The sequence below is a fragment of the Uloborus diversus genome, chromosome 9 (genome assembly GCF_026930045.1).
Source record: "Uloborus diversus isolate 005 chromosome 9, Udiv.v.3.1, whole genome shotgun sequence".
NCBI lineage: Eukaryota > Metazoa > Arthropoda > Arachnida > Araneae > Uloboridae > Uloborus > Uloborus diversus.
The window spans coordinates 138,587,232-138,608,838 of NC_072739.1; the positions used below are offsets into that span (position 1 = coordinate 138,587,232).

Below are 21,607 nucleotides of genomic sequence, written 5' to 3' on the forward strand. Positions count from 1 at the left end.
ATCTGCAATTTTCAGATTTTTTTCCCTTTTAATGTACGTTTTAGATTAACTTATCGTGTTTTATAGGGAGGCTAATGTTGGAAGAGGATTATTCAGAATAAAAGGAAAGATGTAACATAGACAATGTCTTATCACTCCCCTCCCCCCCCCCCCCCCCACACGTGGCGGACCTCTCTCTCTCAAGAAAGGTTTTTTGACTTTGCAAAAAATCTTTTTTTCACTCCAATTACAGCTTTCAAAAAGTGAAAGCACACAATTTGATCAACACTTACTTGTTAAACATTAAAAGAGAGCAAATTAATCCTTTTCAGTTTTTAAAAAAATGGGATTTTTAAGTAACCTCACTTTTAAAATCGTAACTATTGGAAAATTGGATTTTCAAATTGAATTTCTAATGTTTTATGCATCTTATATTTACAATAAAATACTACACAAAAACTTCATAAACAGGAATTAATATTTCAATCTCTGTTTAGAGGTTTTTCCCGCCCCCTTTTCTTTAGTGGGGGAGGGGGAATGAATAAATAGAAAAAAGCCGGAGTCGGTTATTCTCCTTCTGACTTCACTGCCCTGGAATATTCTACTAACTACAACTGCGTTTTCAGCTCCCGTAAACCTGCATTATTTCCTTATCGTTCGTTGCTATAGATAGGTTAAAATTTCGCTTTTGAAACTTCATTGGGAAGGGGGGGGGGCGTCATATGATATTTTTGAAATTAAGTGTCAAAACGTGCATTTGGGGGGAGGGGTTTAAGACCCCCCCCCCCCAGGCTATGCCATTGCTTACAACTAACGCTCTTCCCCTTTTTTCCTACAACCCTCCATCAATCCAGGGCTCAAACTGTCAAAAACATGGCGAATCTTAATTATTTAATATTAGCTACTGAAGTTCTACAATAAATAAAACTAGAGATTTAGTTGTTTATGAGTGCTGAAAGTCTGAAAAATGAAATGTAATAAAAGATGAACAGTATAAATGTAAGTCGAAAGGATGTTGTATTAAGAACAATTGATTTTGAAAAATGTAAATTACTACTGCAATTAAATTTTCTTTTTATTCTTATTCTTTCTTTTTTTTGCTGGGGACCTCTTAGCAGCTTTATGTTCTTTTAACTTAAAAATTTTCTATCTGTTCAAAAATATCACACTTTTTTTTACTGGGGTGGGGGCGGCAAGGAAGAAACCTACGCTACGCCACTTTAAAAAAAGGAGCTGCAATTAACGGTACACAATTTGACATCAGGAACCAAAATGTCCGACGAAGAATCCGGATGACATAACCGACACCCGCTTCCTGCGTCACTGTTTGGAAACTTTTCTTCCTTCCTCCTCTTGTTACCGCGTAGGCGATGATAACAGAACAGCAGAAGAGATGCAGCACCCCGTGTGTACGAATCCTGCAGGGCTGGCGGGGAAGTTCCTGCCGTCGAATCCCTTCAATCTCAACCAGTCCTTCCTCGAGAGTCCATCCGGCGGAATCAAAGTCGCCCACACAGTAAGTGGCGTCCATTCCTTTGCCTTGCTTAAATTATTTATTCATCTCACAACACGCCTCTCATTCGCAACCAGCTGGTAAAGATCTCGAATCCTCTTGCACGCCAAACCTAGCAGATTGAGGTTGAATATTTATTTCATCAAATGCTGCTGTATAATTAAGGTGACCATGCGTCCCGTTTCGAACGGAACTGTCCCTATCATACAGGTATCCCGTTCCGTTGTCCCCACAGTGAACTGTCCCGTTTTCTGAAGTGACAGAATCAAATCAGCGTCAATATTTGGCTCCAGCGCCTGCGCGAGAGTTATTTTTCTTTCCAAATCTAAACAAAGAGACCAGAAACATCTATTCTCATAGGATTACTATAAAACAGCAGGGTTGCCAAAATAAAATTATTTACGCCAAAAATGAGACTACCGCGCCAGATTCCCAATTATCGAAATATCCCCACAGAAAGAAATTTTGAAAGCTATCCCCATTTTGATAATAGCGAATTAGAGCCGCTATATAAATATCACTATATAAAAATTGGCAATTTAGGTCTGGTAAAATTGAGGGAAATTTACTAGACTTATGCTAATAGTCACTTGTTATTCTACCAAAATATCGTGAGAAATTTCGAAATAAAGAAGAAAAAAAATTAGAAATTAGATAAATTAGAATTCGAAATTCTAACAGTTAGTGTTAGTGTGTAAAACGTTTTTTTTTTTTTTTTTTTTTTTTTTGAGCAATCACGATTGCTTATTGTTCTCATTTGACTGTTTTGATGTCCTATCTTTTTATTTTCCCACCGCCACCCTCCGCACCCTGTCACCGTCGACCGGCTCCTCACGATGCTGCTCCTATAGCGAAAGCCGTCTCCAGGTTGCATCCATGTCCTACACACACGCGCATACATACGCAGCTACACACGCACGCACACACCCATACAAAACTACCCACACATTCATGCCTGCACACTGACACAAACACATATGCCTACACACACATATACATACCCCCCACACACACACATACTCACATTCATATACACAACTACCCACACACTTATGCCAGCACACAGACGAACACACATGCCTACACATACATACACATACCCCTACACACAAACACACATACCCCCACACACAAACACACACGCCTACATACACACACTTGTGATTGCGAAAAACATAATTTGAATTCAAGATGTCAAAATTCAAATTTTTTTTTTTTTTTTTTTTGAGCAATTACGATTGCTTATTGTTCTCATTTGACCGTTTTTGGTGTCCGTGCCTTTTTCAACTTGAACCAGAAGAATCTGCAGCACCACCGCCCACCGTCCTCTGCTGGCGGCGGCGCGGAGCGGCTGCTCCGGTTTTGAGCTATCCGCTTCTCCTGGTCGGAGGCGTCCATGTCCTACACACACGACTTCACACACATACACTCACACATGCCTACGTGCATACACACAGGTCTACGCACACACACAACTATGCACAAGTAACCGCCTAGGAGGAGAGGCAGACTTGGGGGGAGGGGGATAGTAGCCGTTTCTAGAAACAATAACTTCAATGAGTAGGGTCCTGTCTCAGTTCGTGATTGCGAAAAACATAATTTGAATTCAAAATTTCAGAATTCAAATTAATTTTCTTTTTTTTTTCGTTTTTGCCAAAAAAAGTATAAAACTAGATGTAATCCGTTTTGAAAGCAAACTCCTCAAATGCCTACACCATACTCACACACGATTGATCCCCCAGCCAGTGCCCTTCACATGACTCAGTGAATAAACCATAAAGATTATAATTGAATCGTCGGTTTTAAGAAGGGAATAAGTCCAAAAATTAAATATTTGAGAAATTGAACTAATTTGCATAAGTAATAGAGTTTCCATTCAATGACCATTAAATGATTGCTATATGTGAATTTAGGGACTGGATTTAGTTTATTATTATCATTGTTAAAGGTTCCGGTGCGACTTCCAACTTTCTTGAAAGGACGACACAGTTCTTGATAAAAACACAGGAGCTTTATTTATACTATGTACAGGAGAGATCGTTAACAACTGCTAAATTAATCATCAGCAATTAAGCCAATATCACTCAACACCATAAACTCAACGGTTACACACGTATTTACTTCCAAATACGAAAACAACACAGCGAAATGCCTCGCAATAAACAGAGCTAATACACTTTCAGTACAAATTCTCAATCGAAACTAAACTTATTATTATGCGTAACGGCTTTTTATAACATCGAAAAGTTTCCACAATTTTAAAAATGCTTCTAGTATCTTCTTTTCATTCACAAACCTTATCAATGAAAAATAGGGGTCCGTATACTTAAGCCGAATGTATAGGGGCTGTATATTGATTACAGGAAACTATTTAAAGGTTACGTTACTACAATAATTTTAGATGAAAGATAATTTAGTAAACGCCTAATTTAGCTAGATTACGACAAATTAATCACAAAAATAATTACTATTTACAGAATTTGTAACATTATTATTTTTTACCACGCACATGTAGAGCAACGCATAATTTAGAGTTTTAAAAGTAACTTGACATTTGAGGAAATGAGAAGCAAAGGTATGTAAGTGCCAAAATAAAAAATTTTGAGATAACCAGTATACAAATGGTCGGCGAATATCTTCTCTTATTTGGGGCAAGAGATGATACTACTAGCCCTGATAGGTCCTGCTATACATCATGATTTTGAAAAAATTTTCAATGAAAGCCTACCTTAAGACCAGAACTTTAATCGCATTTTACTCTAAACTTGAAAATGTCCACGTATATCCATTTGCTTCTCACTTCTTCATCTTTTGGTCTTCATTCCCTTCTTAAACCTGACGATTCAATTGAAATGAAGTGATTTTCTTTATCTTTATCTTTACTAATAATAAAGCGGAAAGTCTCTCTGTCTGGATGTCTGTGACGCGCATAGCGCTTAGACCGTTCGGCCGATTTTCATGAAATTTGGCACAAAGTTAGTTTGTAGCATGTAGGTGTGCACCTCGAAGCGATTTTTAAAAAATTCGATTTTATTCTTTTTCTATTTCAATTTTAAGAACATTTTCCGGAGCAAAATTGTCATAAGATGGACGAGTAAATTACGAAATTATCATGACGTGGAATGGGAGAGCGAATGAACATAGCCAATTGGCGAGAAATTCGTCATCCATTATTTGTAAATATACAGGTAAACCGAATGACCTTTTAATTTTTTAACTACGGGCAAAGCCGTGCGGGTACTATTAGTAAAATATATAGCCGTGGGGGAAAAAACGAAATACTCTGAATTATTTGGGAACTATGCAAGCGAGAACAGAAAGGAGTGCGTCATCCGAAGTAGATATCTTTCAAATTATGAAAATGAAATTTTGATAAACGGCCATATAAAAAGTAAAATAAACACAAACTCAGAATTTTCGAATGCGAAACCCCATTTTTTACTATAAAATGAGTTTAAGGCTAACTGGGGTACCAAACAGCCAGGGTACCAAACTTTATTGTACTCTGACGAGTAATACAAAAGATATTAGCCTCATTCAAGGGCGCCCATATAGGGGGGAAAGGGGGGGGGTCTCGAGCCCCCCTTAGAAATTAGAAGTTCCTTATTTTTGTACTTTTTTCTTTGCAAAAATTTAAAAATATTTCTTCTCCAGCCATTAATGAATAAGTGATTAAAAATGTCCAATTTTAATGACTCGAATCTGTCCTGAAATTGGTTTTCATGGGGCAAACCCCCCATGCTTACTTAACTTATTTATCTATTACTTATAAGTTATTATTACTAACATATCATGCTAAACCATGATTAAATATCTGAGTCCCCCCCCCCTTACAATTTTGCATAAGGGCGCCCATGGCCTCATTTGAGATCTTACTTTCAAGGTCAAAGTTTACCGATGAATGCAAACGAGTTTACTAAATTTCGGTTTATTTTTCAAAACGAAATTACTGAAGCGACTCGCTTTCATACATTCATTTAGTAAAAGGTTGGAGACCCCTGTTTTAGAGCATAAACTTGAAATTCTCTCTCTGATTTGCAGCTTTTGGGACTGATCTGTCTCTCCGTCATAGCACACTACTGCCAGTTTTTCCACCCACTGACGGGCGCTTCCCTGGGCATACTCTGCAGTAATAGCGCCGCCTTTTTCTTGCTCGTGACGTACGGCTGTTTCGTGACCTCAACGCTACTCCTCATCTCCAGCCTGCTATCCTACTTCTGTGCATCGTTCCTACCGAAGACTGCCTTCGTGAGTACACATACATCTGTATATCTACCAATGGGGATGCTTCCTTCCGTCAAAAGTACTACTTTTATTCACTGAAATTGGTAGAATACGGGAAAAAAATAACAATAATAAGATGGACCCAGAAAATACTTTTATTTTTTCAACCTTTAATTTTCAATTATTATTATTATTATTATTATTATTATTTTAATTTCTGATTGTTAAACCAAAATGTTTCATCGTGTGACGTCACAAGTGATGAAAGCCATCTTGAATCGGAGCGCGTGGTTGTCTTTTCTGGCAAGATAATCGCCTTTTAATGATTTTTTTTCAACGCGAGCAATTTATCAGCAGAACGAGCATTGTTAGTTAAACAAAATATTCATTTAGCGAACAGCCCCTTTGGATGTAAATAGTAATAGTATGAGTGCTGCCGCTTCAGCAAGAAAAATCGAGTTCCACGAATTACGCTTTTGAACAAAGTGAAAGAGGTTTATCCTAGCATAAGAAGGGTAGGTCCAGACCCAGTGCTTTCAATGAACGAAGAGAAAATACTGGTACTCTGGATAGTCTCGTCATCTAAAGCACGGTTTCCGATATTAAAAGAAAACTTTTTAGACAGTGTGTAGCTGCTTTTAAAGGAATTGGGGAGAAATAATTGTTATACTGATGGAAGACCTAAGAAATCATGGTATACTGGTTTTCTTAAACGGAACCCTTCAGTCGCTCATAGGATCAGTGAAAACCTCACATTTTCCCGTTCAAAAGTAGCCACAGAAAGCTCAGGCAACTGGTTCAAGACCGTTCAAGACTATTTAAAAGGCAACAATCTCCTTGGCATTTTAAAAAATCCAAATCGATTTTTTAGTTGTGACGAAACTGCCTTTTTTCTCAACCCAAAGGATCCCGAGTGCTTGCAATTAAAGGTGACAAAAATGTATTCCAAATTGTGAACAATGATGAAAAAGAATGTGTCACAGTTTTATTCACCGCAAGCGCTGCTGGGCATCTTCTACCACCAACAATGATCCATAAACAAAGTAAGAATCCCAGATAGCATTAAGTTCAGTATGACCCATAGTTGGTTATTAGGAAAGTCAGATTTAGGGTGGATGACAAGCAACACGTTTTTTGAATTTCTGGTCAATGTATTTATGCCATGGCTAAAAACTCTAAGATTGAATTCAGAAACAATAATTCTGATTGTAGATAGACGTGTATCTCATTTAACACCTTTCTGTTTTCAAGCCATTGAAAACAAAATGATAAAAAAGTGAGTCGATAGAGAAGAACCTCTTCAGATGAACCAATTGATAAAAAAGATTCTTTTTCCTGGCCTGTTGTGACAAGACCACAGATAAGTATAAGGGGGATTTTAACATTGTAGACTCATCAAGGGCGCCCATATAGGGAGGCAAGGGTGGTGGGCTCAAGCCCCCTTCCTTTAGAAATGAGAACTTCCTTGCCTTTAGTGCTTTTTTCTTTGCAAAAATGTATAAAAATTTCTTTTCCAGCCATTAATGAATAAGTTATTAAAAATGTCAAATTTTAATATCTCTAATCTGCAGTGAAATCGGTTTCCATGGGGAAAATATTCTGCTAAACCATGGTTAAATTTTTTGAGCCCCCCCCCCCTTAAAGTTTTGCATATTGGCGCCTTTGAGACTCAGTCCTTGGAATCCTAAAAAACTAACAAATCCTTCAGTTGTAGGAAAAAGCAGTATATTGGAGAAGGAAATTAAACAACTTGAACAAAGCCAGTTGAAAACTACTGTGAACATTATGGAGAAGTACATTCCTTCAAAAGAATTAGTGTCGTTTAAAGAAATAGGTTCCTTCTATTCTGGGGAAATTGGAGGTAAGTCCCTTTATGAACTGTGGGAATTAGTTGTATCAGCATCCAAAGAATCATGGGAGGAAATAAGTAGTAAAGAATCAAGTGCTGAAACAAGCGATTCAGGAGATGATGCTGAAATTATGGAAACCACAACACATGGAACTGAAACGGGAAACATTGATTCTGTTCAAGAAAATCTACCATCAAACACAACCCAAGATCAGTTTCTTCTAAGTGTCACCTTAAATCCGTTCCCTAACTGGTCAGAACATCCACAACCTGTGAGACTTGTGATGGTGATTAAATCATTAGTAGTGTCTTGGCGGTATTCCCAGCCCCTTCAAAAAAGCCCTTGTTTGGACTCCAGCCGCTTCTACTCCAGCCAAGAGTGTAAATATAAAATCTAATAGCTACAATAGAACGCAAGTAGCAGTTAATACTTCACAAGAGTGACAAAGCAAGTTGCTAAAAAACAGAAACACAAACAAGAACAAGAAGAGGCTAAGAAGATACGGGCTGAAGCGAGCCTTCAAAAAAAAAAAAAAAGAAGAAGAAGAAGAAGGAACTGGAAGACTTCAAGAAGAAGAAAGCAGAGGAAAAGATGAAGAAAAGGAGAGAATAGAAAAAAAAATAACGAAACCACCGAATTACAGAAAGATGAAATTTTTATCATCTATAGAAGAAGAAGAGTGGCATCCAGCTTCGAGTTCAGATGGAGGTGGAGAATTATGAAGAAGACTGATTACCTATACGTATTTTTTTTTTTACATTTGCATAGTTTAGTAAAGAGGCTGTTAGGCAAGTCGCCTTCCTTCTTATACTACAAGTAAAATGTTTCTAATTTGGAAGTTTAAATCCGTGTACAAGTTTCAAACCAAAATTTTGTTTGTAAAAACCTCGCTGTCGTCTTAAATTCTAATTTATTTTATTTATTTATTTATTTATTTATTTGTGATGAAAATTTTCTTGTTGGATAGCTACTCAAATATTGTTCATTTGAATTTAAAGGTTTTTGTACTAGAAATAAAGAACGTTTTCAATTTTTTAAGAGAAAAAGGGAATTTTGTCTATTACTCATCCTGTCTGTTACTCATCCTTTTAGTCTGTCTGTTACTGGGTATCATCAGATTTTTCGGTATCTGTTACAGGGATTCGGAATTTTTTTTCAAAATTCAGCAGATAAAAATAGAATTGCCTAATTCCGAGGATCCACAAGCAGCCAAACGTTAGATGGGATGTTGTTGCATGGGAGAAAAATAGTTCTGAAAGTCTAAATACATTAAATGGCTCAGAAAATTGAGTTAACTTGAGAGCAATATCTTAAGCATGTCTGTTACCGTTGCCGTTTCCTTATGACAGCTAAACAAACAACAATTTTCTGTATCTCGGAAATCTATTAAATTGCACCAAGCTTGGACCTGTGCCTTTGGGAGTAAGAAGCCAACTCCTCTTCCAGCAAAATAACTTTAACACTTTACTTTAATATATCGTCTGAGAGACGTCATTAATTTCATGTGGCATTGTATATTTTGACGTCATCGTGATATCTTTCATTTTTGTGTGCCATTGCAGACGGACACTTCCGATACGTCATTTATTTTTGTGTGCCATTGCAGACGGACATTTCCGATACGTCATTCATTTCAAGTGATATTGTAGACGGCTATTTCCGATACTCCATTCAGCTCATGTGCCATTGCAGACCATTGCAGATTTTGAGGTCACAATAACGTCATTCGTTTCATGTGCCATTGTAGATTTTGATGTCTCCATGACGTCATTCATTTCAAGTGGCATTGTAGAGGGATATTCCAGATATGTCTTTCAGTTCATGTATCATTGTAGATTTTGATGCCACCGAGACGTCATACATTTCAGGCGCCTACAATGGCACTTGATCTGAATGGAGTATCGGATATTTCCGATACTCCATTCAGCTTATGTGCCTGTGTAGATTTTGACGTCATTCGTTTCATGTGCCATTGTAGATATTGATGTCTGCGAAACATCATTCATTTCAAGTGACATTGGAGTGTCTTTTAGATGCGTCATTCCACTCATGTATCAATATAAATTTTGATGTTTCCTAGACGTCATTCATTTCAGGTGATATTGTAGAGGGATATTTCAGATACATCATTCATTTCAGTGCCGCTATAGACGGATATATTTCCAATACGTCATTCAGCTCATGGGTCATTGCAGATTTTGGTATCACACCGTCCTTGGCGCCATGTAGACTTTAATGTCTCTAAAACCTCATTTATTGCAAGTGTCAATGTAAAACTGACATCTCCGTTGCGTCCTTATTGTGGTATTGTAGATCTCGATATCATCGAGGCTTTATTTATTTAAAGAGTCGCCGTAGACTGATATCTCTGAGGCTCTGTGCATTGTACGTGGTATCACCGATTCTATGACGTTTCCTAGGCATGAGCGCCCATATGCAAAATTTTAGGGGGGGGGGGGGGCTCAGATATTTTCCCCATGGTTTAGCAGGATGTTTTCCCCATAGAAACCAATTTCAGTAAGTTATTAAAGTTTGACACTTTTAAAAAATTATTCATTAATGGCTGGAGAAGAAATGTTTTTACATTTTTGCAAAGAAAAATGTACAAAAAGCAAGGAAGTTCCAATTTCTAAGGGGGGGGGGGCTTGAGCCCCCATTTGCCGCCCTATATGGGCGCCCTTGCTCCTAGGTGTAAGTGCATGTCAAGAAATTAAATTTCCTGGCTACTGTTGGGCGACTCGAAATAAAATCTCTCGGAATAACAGTGTCGGTTTCTGTTCTAGGAGTTTGCATACCACGTGACGTCGTGCATCCTTTACCTGTCTTCAAGCATGAACCTGTTGCTTTCTCTGGTGGCCAACATTCCGCAAGGAACCAACTTCCATGAGCCGGGATTCGACGCAAAGGTCGCAGCGGCGGTATGTACAACTCATTGAACGAGCATTGTTTACGTGAGGAAAAGTTGTTGCAATACCTCGTGTATAAAGGAGAAATGCTTAATAGTACGGTTTTGATTTCGACAGAGGTTGAATCGTAGTCCATTGGGATTGTGGTTTATAGTATCGCAGTATTGCTGCTGGCGTCGGTAGGGATCCTATGACTGCAGAATGTAGTAACTCAGTGGTTCGCTATTACTAATGATGGAGATGACGGACATCTTGCCTGTGGGGCTTACATGGAACGTACAGCCACGGCGCGAGTCCTGAGTTCAGAAATAGGGTCATTTTCGAGAGAACGAGAGTCTTTATGAACATTTTTACGACATTTGAAGCAGCACGGTATGTCAGCTTCGGCATCCTTTTACGCTGCATCACAGACAGAAACGCTTTCAATAGTGTGATCGAAGGAATGGCTTGACGTCATTTTTTCAGATGAATCCCGGCTCTGTTTACAACATCACGATGGTTACTCCCCATGTTTGGTCACACGATTAAGTGCCGGTTTGACATTTAAAAGTAGCCGAACCATAACCATCAAGCTAATATACAATGCTGCTGGAAATGTAAAAATGTTCAGGCACTCTTGTTTTGGTGCAAACGACCCCATTTTTTAACTCAGAGCTCGCGATGTCGCAGCACGATCCATTAAGGATCCACGGACAAGATGTCCGTTTTTTGTAACAACGGACCTCTGAAAGAACCGCATGGCGTTTCTTATGACACTCTTGAATTTGGCGATTCCATATTCGACGGACAGTCATAAGATCTCAACTGAAGCTTACAGCAAAACTGCGATAAAATAAACCACAATCCCAATGGACTACGTCCCAGCTTCTATCAAGGTTAAGAACGTACTGGTTAGCATGTGTCCTTCCTACAAGAAGAATTGCAATAATTTTTCCCCAAGAAAACAATGTTCAAATGCAGTTTTTGTATGAGGAACCAGCTAATCAGTTCATTAAATCAATCGCATTGTAGGGGGCGCCATCGCCACCTATTTTACATGACAATCTAATTATTTGCTTATCCCAGCATCTTCCTGTCATGACTTTTTTCATTTGGTGATTATTTTGAATTTCAATGGACTTTTTACTGGTTTTTCGTGGCTTAATTTATTTATTTGGAGGAATTTTTATATTGAATGGATCCATTTAGAATGGCTGTGGTGCCAAGATCTTTTGAAAACTTGCCTTCCTCGTGGAACCGTAATTCTGCTTTATATTACGTTTTCGTAAATTTGGGGCCATTCATTAATTACGTAAGGATGTACGTAAGATTTTTCAACCCCCCCCCCCCTATTCTTACGTAAGATTCCATTTTGTTTTCCAAAATTAATAAAATAACGAATCTTACAACACTGGAATCGAAATGGAATTCACTATTATTAAACGAAACCTTTTTGTATAAAGAACTAAAAAGTTGGAAGCTAGACTGAATGTTTTTTCAAAATTTTTCGTATACGATGCGATACTAATTTTAAAAAAAACATGCCATACATAGTGCGATTCTTTTATTACATTTTATTCTATTCATTCTTTGTAAAATGAATAAAAAATAGCTCATCCTAATAAGTTTTTTACATTCCAGAAGCAAATGAAAAATAATCCCTGTCAAACCACTTGACTGCGCTATTTCTCATGCAAAGTATCGACTTCGAAAATATTACATAAGAATGGGTTTGAAATCCCCCCCCCCCAAGTAAGGATATGTAGAGGGTTTTCCAACCCCCCTCTTCCTCGAGACCCTTACGTAATTAATGAATGGTCCCTCTCTTACTGTGCACAGATCATTTATTTTTTGGCGTTTGGGGCAAAATGATAACTTTAAGAAACACGAAGTAATTATCTGGGCTGCTGTCCTTAATTGCTTGTCCTTGAAAGCTCAATGCATCAACCCATTACACAACCGGAAAAGTCCTACAAAAAAAAATGTAAAATTAAAGCATGGGGAGCAAACATGGCAGCAATGTCAGTGGCGTTTTTCTGTTTTCGTCAAGGAAAAAAGTAAACAAATCGCCAAGCGGGTCAAGGACTAATGTATCTTTAGTCTCTTAGCCCTTATGTGTATGTTGTTTTCTTTTTTAAAAATGAATTATACTCTTTTTACATTATTATAATTAGAGTGATTCTTCAAAAACGTCGAACATTTTCTAATCACCATCTTTGCTAATAATAAAGTTGAAAATCTCTCTGTCTGGATATCCGGAAGATGTCTGGATGTCTGTAGGATGTCTGGATCTTTGTGACGCGCATAGCGCCTAGACCGTTCGGCTGATTTTCATGAAATTTGGCACAAAGTTAGTTTGTAACTTGGGGGTGTGCACCTCGAAGCGATTTTTCGAAAATTCGATGTGGTTCTTTTTTCTATTCCAGTTTTAAGAACAAAATTATCATAAGATGGACGAGTAAATTACGAAATTATCATAACGTGGAACCGTAACATGGGCACCAGCCAATTGGCGAGATACGAAATTATTATAACGTATACTCTGTAACATGTGTACAGAGACATGGGTACATTGGCGAGAAAATTGACCATACATTATTTATAAATATACAGGCGAACCAAAAGACCTTTTAATTTTTCTAATACGGGCAAAGCCGTGCAAGTACCACTAGTCAAAAATAAAAGTGCTTTAAATTAAAAAAAAAAGTATACTGAGTCTTTATGAGAAGCTAAACTTTAGCAATAAAAAGGAACTCACTTTAACAAAGGATGCTCTCCTCCTAACAGCAAGGGAGCACCCCCCCACACACACACACATTTATATCGCAAAACACCCCCAAAGCAAGACCCTTCCCCTAAAAATTTCAATGGCTCAATCTGCGCCATGACTCCCTCTAGGTGGGCACCAATGCTTTAAGTAAATTGTTTTAACTCTACCGTCCGGGTAGAGAAAATGAAAATAGAGTGACATTTTACTCACGGAGAGCCTGTTAACAAAGCCTAAAATTACAATTCAGGTTAAAAATATATACAATTATTTTTTAATTCTTATCTCTTAACTAAATATAAACATAGCAGGAATAATTGAATAAAAAACCTTTATATAAAACAGAAATGTTGTCCATGAGAGTGACAGCAAAAATGTTACTTACTTCAGTTTCGAACGTCAAAATTGTAATACGACCACAAAGCATAAAAGAACTAAAATAGTCTAGGAATGCAATTACATTGTGAGAATAAACGGTGTATAACCAATTCGAAATACCTTTTTTTCCTGTAACGATAGAACTCATTTCTAGGCCAGTAGAGTGGCATGAAAATCTTGTGGAAAACTTCATTGTGATGTACCTTGATGATTTCAATAATTAAGTAAATTGAAATAATATCATTTTACACCATTAAGTATGTCCGATTTAATAAGAAAAGTTTAATTCATTTAAAACTGCCTTCATAAACCTCAATTTTGGAAAATTATATTGAGGCGCCCGTGCCCTCGACCCCATAAAGGTCAGCAAATATAACCCTAGTGTGTCTTGTCATTTGATACAGACCCAAGTAGCATTTTATCTTGGCTCAATATTGGCGTGAGATTGTTCACGTTGGCAATGTCTTGGCCAATATTGGCACGATTTTCGCAATGTTAAGCCAACATTGGCTTCCCATTGCATTAACAATATTGTACTTAGATTGGCAGATAATCTTGTGCCAATATTGGCATCTCATTGCATTAGCAATATTGTACTTAGATTGACATACAATCTTGTCCCAATATTGGCTTAACAATGCGCAACCATCATTGTATTTAGACTGTGAGACAATATTGGCAAAAAATTGGTCAAACTCTGGAAAGCCAATATTGGGCGGAAGATGGCTCTTTGATGTTCAACCGTTTTTGAAACAAATCTGAAAAATGATTCATTTTCCTAAGTGAGCAATTAACCACTGAGCCTGATTACCTGAAGCTCCACAAACTGTTTTAGAATGCTAAAACAAATTTTGAACGTAGAGAGAGTCCTCAAAAAATGGAGCTATTTGAGTTCACTTTAAACGCATTTGTATTTTTTTAAAAACCGGCGAAAAAGAAACTTCAACTTTGTCTGCATATTTTGTGTTTTGTTGCCATGCTCTTCCTCGCCGCTGCACATGGTAAATGCTTTTGTCCGAATATCGGAGATACTTTCCTTAAAATTTTATTGTTGCCTTCATTTCTTAAATGATATTTTATCATTCTCATCAGTGAATTTTTTTAACTATGTCTAATCCACTCTAAAATTTCAAAAAGCGAAAGAGAAAAGCGTTATTGGAGCAACTCAATGAGAAAGCTTTCCTTTGCAGTGATGAACTTTGTCTTCCAAAATAAAAGTAATGAAATAAGGCGAAAATTTTTTGAAGAAATATTAAATGCTGAATAAAATTCTGGGTAGATATCTAACATTGAAGAAATTGCTGAAACGATGTGAAACAGTGAAAATTTTGGATCGACATTGTGTTTTCAAAACTCGAAATCATAATCGAACAGTGACATTCTAAATTGCGTCGAACATTGAGAATTGTGAACTAAGTAACATTTGAAACTGGAGTAAATTCTGGATCGATATTTGAGTTTGAAAACACTGGATCAATATATGATGAAGATTCCAGGAGTTTTATTTTCATGATTCTACACATTGTAGATGTGGTAGGAACTCTAAAAAAAAAAAAGCTGGGAAAAAGTGAGAATGTATCATGAGAAAAACTTTCCGTGAAAATTCAAATTTCTACTGGAAAACTGCATTCCTTTTCACAATGCTCTAAGTATAACACCTAATTTTATTGACAATAATCAAGTAAACTTTTAGAAGTCTGAATGCAAAATCTGAAAGAAGGTTTTACGGACTAGTTTTATGCTACCAAGTTCATTTATCATCACTGACTTGAGTTTTGATGATCATAAGACTTTTGACTCATTACGGAATGAGAATTAAGTTCCATGGTCTATTTTCAGCTGAGCATGTACGATTAAATGGCAGTAAAGGTAGTGTAAACTATTTAGCGTCAACCATTGTTATGGAAATAATTGAAGTTCTATCTGATAAAGTACAAGAAATGTATCCGAAGTCGAATAAAACCAAGATGCTTTGATTAACTATGATTTACACCAGTGTTGAATTTTTTGTGCCAAACCCTTATTTTTGACGTGACATGTCAAGAATCTCTTGAATGTATGTTCAACACCATGACGTTTTTCATATTTCAAGTTAGAACTTTTTTCTAGAAATTTCTTAGGTTTTTTAATTGTTTCTACATGCATAAGTATTGAGCAAAAAAAAAAAAAGGCTCTGTTTATCTAGAAAATCTGAACTTTTATTGATAAATGTTGTGCAAATTCTAGGTCCAACACTGTGGAATTGTCCATTTGCTTTACAAATAATTCTATTTATACCGTTGCCTGTATCAAACTGTTCTAGTGAATGTTCCTTTTCAACCTTAAAACAAATTATAAATTGTTCCACATCATCTCTTTTGCACAAAAAAATTAAGTGTTCATACTCTTTCGTCTATTAAAAGTGATATCAAATAGATTAAAATTTAATAATGTTGAAGAATTTGGAAATTTAAAGGTGAGGGGGAAAACATGTAAAGTAAGCCGTAAGTTCTTTTGCATTATGTTTGGAATATTTATTTGTTTATGAATAAAAATAAATGTTTTTATTTTTTATAAAAACTAAGACAATACAGAGCTAAAAAGTGATGTCAAAAGTTAAGCCAAAATGCAAAGGGTTTAATAATCATTTTCAACTTTTTAAATTTTCCTTTCATTATGGTAAGTGGAAGTATTTTTTTATGTGTTTTAGTTTTCAAACATATGTACTAGACAGCTAACTGCTTGTCCATTATTTTATTGCAATAAGTGCAACCTACATTTGCATCAATAATAAATGATTTTCAGATTATTCTTTGTTCATTGTCACCTACATTACATCCATTTTAAAAAAGAAAAACTTAACTACTTTATTTGCAGTACACTCAAGCCTGTTTCTGTGGGATCCTTTTTCTTTGTGGTACATGAAAATTTCAATCAAATTGTGACTCAATTGACTAACTTGTCTATAAAACAAGTGCTCGGTAGTATTTTTAAGTGATGAATCGTTCTCTGATGTATATTTTAAAAGCGGATTTAAATGGTTGGCGAGATTCAAAGTAGTTGCAAAAGCAGAGCTGTCTTCAGGGTCCCATTTAACTGGTTAAGCCACAAAAAGTGGTAGGTACGGGGAACTCTGAAGTGAAAAGTGTCTTGAATTTGTTTAAAGAAGAAATTCCTACAGTTGTTTCGTAAGTTTTGGGTTATTTTCAAGTGAGACTGTGTTACGAAAGCATTTTTTTTGTAGCTAATAGTGAAGTTTTGAGTGAATTTTTTTATGCGGTCCCTATCCACCACACAAAACTAGGTTTGAGTGTAGTTTGTTTGCACATTTATTATAATGAATGCCAATTTTGTGAAATAGATCTTATTATTTTTCTTCGACAATAATTGTTAGTTCATTATTGAATACTTTTTGTTTATGTGAAAATATTAGACATATGCTGGAGTATTTGATAAAGAAATTTTAAAGATCTACTTACTTTATTTACATAAACATGGTCAAACATTTTACTGAAGGGTTAATTCTTGCAAAATTAAGTTGCTATTTCTGAACTATCCGGGTCAAAGAAAAAGGTACTTAAAAATGATGTTCATATTTAATTTTTTTAAATAGGAATAAAAATACCTACCATTAATTGTTCAATATTGCAAAATAACTTTACTAATCAGTTATTTCAAATTTAAAAGTTTATTATTAATTTGAATGACAATGAAAACGATCAAGCCAAGATTTTGAGCAACTTTTGCACTCTACTTCAATTACATTTACTTTCTGTGCAACCGTAGAATTGCAATGAAACCAAATATGTACAAATTTTCTATTTGTTCGTCGAGGGAGAATTAACTCTAATCCGAATTCTGCTCAGGAACTTTTGTAACTAATATTTAGCAATGTTAGTAAGTTTTGAGCAGAATTCGGAAATATCCGATATTTTCAATTAGCACAAATTAAAGTCTTTAAAATAGTAAATGCTTCCTCAAATCACTCTTTATTTTCTTATGTTATTATTACAATATGTAGAATTAAAATTAAGTTTTCTTTTTATTATATTTCATTTTACATTTTCATCAATTTTTATGGAGTTAGCATTGACTGTTTCATTTTTCTTCTGTTAGCTACTTTTACAGTTATATGATTCAAAAATAAAATATACATTAATTGGTGCACAGTCATAAGAAATTCTCTTTTTTTCTGACCAACATTTAATAACTAGGCACTTTTAGTATGAATTAAATTGATGATGTTGTGAGATTTTGGGCTGTTCTGCTGTGGTCTGAGTGTTGTTACCACAAACGTTTCAACTGCATCTGCGGCAGTCATCTTCAGTTGTTTACGTGGTCGAAGCTTCCAGGAAAGCGACTTTTAATTCCTTCTTCCTTTTCGTTGAAATTGTTGGAATCCTAACAATTTCAGTCCTGGTTAAACTGTAACAGCTACCTACACTGCTGGCCATACGAAATGCAACACCAAGAAGGATAGTAGTCAGAGTGAAATGAAATTTTATACACGTGATGGCAACCTTACTATCAAAAAGTGATTACAAAATGAGAACAAATTGATCATTTATTACTGGAAAAATCCCAAATGAATGGAGGTTTAAGTCTCCTGTCGGATACAGTCAAACATTGAAGCATATCAGTCTTGTAGGATATCCTACTACACAGGTACTAGAAATGTGCACCTAATTCCATCAAGCTCATAGCCTACGCAATTTACCATCTCAAGTGATCCCAGATATGCTCAATTTGTTACAAAGCAGGGTGACGCACTGGACATAGAAAGTGGAAAAGGAAGTCCCCTCACACCCTTGCTGTGTGTGATCAAGCAGTGTCTTCCTGGGAGCCCCGCCATGAGTGCCAACACATGTGACTGAATAATGATATTTACGCAGTTTGGTGTCATGGGGACCGCAGGGTGACCTGTCGTAGTGCTGTGGATCAATAATTAGAAGTGACTATGTTTTGTACATGATTGCAACCCATAAAGGCATCCCAGCTGTGGGTGGGGTATGCCGCTGAAAAGCAAAAGCATTATTTGGTAGTTCACAACGTGTTCTCCATAACCTTACAAAAATGTTATTTTTGTGAAATTCGATCTGGATTCATCGCTATGAGAGCAATCAGGAACCGTTCGGTTGCTAGCAAATCGATTTGAACTCGAACCTACTCCAAGTGCATTCGACCCTAATAAAGCCTGCCTTTTTAGGAGCACACCACATCGACAGCTGTAGTGATGCTATATTGTGTGTGGGACAGGATCACCTCTAACATTGACTCGCTGCACTATCACAACCTAATGGTATATTTTTGTCATGTGTTGAGACTCGTGTTCAATAGGGCAATGCACCGTCACACACAGCAGGGAGGGGGGTTCCTCTCTCACATTATCACCTTTTTTGACCTGCGTGATGTCATGATTTGTCACAAATTGAGCATATCTGGAATGACTTGGCGGTAAATTGAACAATCTAAGAGTTTGATTGAATTAGTAGTGATTTACATTAACTGATAGGAATTGACCTATTACATCATATGAGACTAGTATACCTCAATGCTCGACTGTATAGTGTTGTACATTCAAGCTAGAGTTGATTCAACAGGGTACTTAAACCTCCATTCATTTGGGATTTTTCCAGTAATAAATGTTCATTTTATTTACATTTTGTAATCAATGTTGCCATCAAGTGTAAAATTTTGTATCATTCTGACTGCACCTTCTTGATGTCGCATTTTATGTAGACAGCAGTGTATATAACAATAACAATAATGGAAGCCACTATTTAACCAATATTGGCTTAAAATCGGCATGCAATAATGGCTCAAGAGCGTGATTGCAATATTGGCCAATATTGTCAAAATGTATCCCCTCCGTGCTTCAGCCAATATTGTGAGCCACTATTTAGCCAACGTAACGCCAATATTGGCCTTAGATCGGCATGCAATAATGGCTCAAGATTGCAATAGCAATATTGGCCGATATTGTCAAAATGTATCCCCTCCGTGCTTCAGCCAATATTGTGAGCCACTATTTAGCCAACGTAACGCCAATATTGGCCTTAGATCGGCATGCAATAATGGCTCAAGATTGCAATAGCAATATTGGCCGATATTGTTAAAATGTATCCCCTACGAGCTTCAGCCAATATTGGGTGTAAATCGTACGCCAACATTCAGCCAACCAAGTACAATATTGCGCCAAGATTCAATGCTACTTGGGGATATACAGGGTGTTCAGCAAAGGACTCCCTGCTTTCAAAACTAAATATCTCGAAAACCAAGGACGATATTGTAATAAAATAAACTGTATGTTTACTGTGAAACCCATAAAAATCATATACAGGAACTTGAAAATTAGTTAAAAAACTGCCAACAGGTGACGCTGCACAATATAATTGCAATAGAAGTCTCCATAAATAGTGCTGCGAAGTTGTTAGTTGTTTCAGCAGTAGTTTAGTCCTCAGATATGCTTACATATACGCTAGAAATTATCGTCCAACCTCTTCGCAGCACTATTTATGCAGCCTTTTATTGCAATTACAGCATGCAGCGCCACCTGTTGGAACTTTTTAAAATTAATTTACAAGTTCTTGTATATGATTTTTATGGGTTTCACAATAAACATACCGTTTATTTTATTCCAATATCGTCCTTTGTTTTCGAGATATTTAATTTTGAAACCAGGGAGTCCTTTGCTGGACACCCTGTATATGCATGCATGCATTTTCTTTATTCTTAAATATCTATACATTTTTTAAAAATTATTACATTAATTTATTTTTTTAATCATTTGGTAGAATTTGGAGTTTAATTCGATAAAGTATGAATTTCCCCTGCAGAAATTTACGTTTCAGGACGCCCCTACTTTTTGAATGACACGACACAGCTTAATATTAATGCAGGATTGCAACTCCTCCCCGCCCCCAACTGCCAGGAAGACTCCCCAAATTGGGAGCCTCAACCCCGTAAAAAAGAGAAAAATACACCTTAACCCCCCCCCCCCCTAAAAATTTCAATAGCGCAGTCTGCACCATGCTCCCTTCTAGTTGGGCACCCCTGATTACTGTCAAAGCTTTTGATGTTCACCAGTTTTTCTTCTCTTGAAATTCAGAATGTTTATGCTTCGTAACGTGTTTATGTTTTCGCCTTGAAAACCTCGTTTCGCAACTAGCAGCCTTGCAAGGTGCTTTTTTACTTTTTGTCATTTAAATGCAAATTTCAAAATAACTCGCAGACTTATTTTTCTTTTTTAGGTCTTGGGATTAATCAACAGTTGCCTCTACGGCGCTAGCTCTTACTTCTCCTACATATCGCTGAAGCAAATGTCTTAAAAACTCCGTGAAAAAAAAAGTCTGAAGCGATTTTTTACTGAATATGCCGTTGGGAAAACTACTGTTCAGTGTGTAAAACCAAATGCATTGGATTTTACCTACATAATGAATTTGACCGCAACGGAATTCTTCTCAGGATTATTGACTTCAATTCAATATCGGCGAGTAAAATTTTGCATCAATATGACTCATTTAAAAAGAAAAAAATGGAAGTAGTTAAGTTATTTGAAGTATTTATAGGATTTTTTAATCGTTTCACCTGTTTTTTTAAATGCATTTATGTACAATGTAGGGGAATGTGGGGCAAAGTGAAATGGTTAAGATTTCTGATTTTTTTCAAAATTTACAAATCGGAAATTTATTTTGAAAATTACAGTACATAAAGAAAGAACATTGTGTTTTACAATAAAACTTGCGTTGAAACAGTATTTTTAATTTTTGGCAAGAAATTTTAGTCTTCAAAAAAAGTGGAAATTTTTCACTTTTTTTCATGGGGCAAAGTGAAAAAATATTTTTCCAATGATCGAATAGAAATATTTTCTATTCGATTATAAAACATATTTTTGAACAAAAGGACCAGTAAATAAAATGTTGTATGAATAAATGAAAAGATAATGCAGCAATAAACGAATGATTAAATGAATAAATCAATTAATATATGAAGAAAAATAAATGAACGAGTAAAAGAATGAATGAATAAGAAA

At 36.2% G+C, this 21,607-nt stretch overlaps 1 protein-coding gene across 1 annotated transcript; it reads left to right on the forward strand.

Moving 5' to 3' along the window:
* Positions 1-777: 777 nt before the first annotated feature.
* On the forward strand, positions 778-21,386 carry LOC129229734 (uncharacterized). Its single transcript, XM_054864101.1, has 4 exons — positions 778-1,495; positions 5,534-5,740; positions 10,350-10,484; positions 20,826-21,386. The coding sequence occupies exons 1-4, from the start codon at positions 1,373-1,375 to the stop codon at positions 20,901-20,903; spliced, it is 543 nt and encodes a 180-aa protein (XP_054720076.1). The 5' UTR covers positions 778-1,372; the 3' UTR covers positions 20,904-21,386.
* Positions 21,387-21,607: the final 221 nt, after the last annotated feature.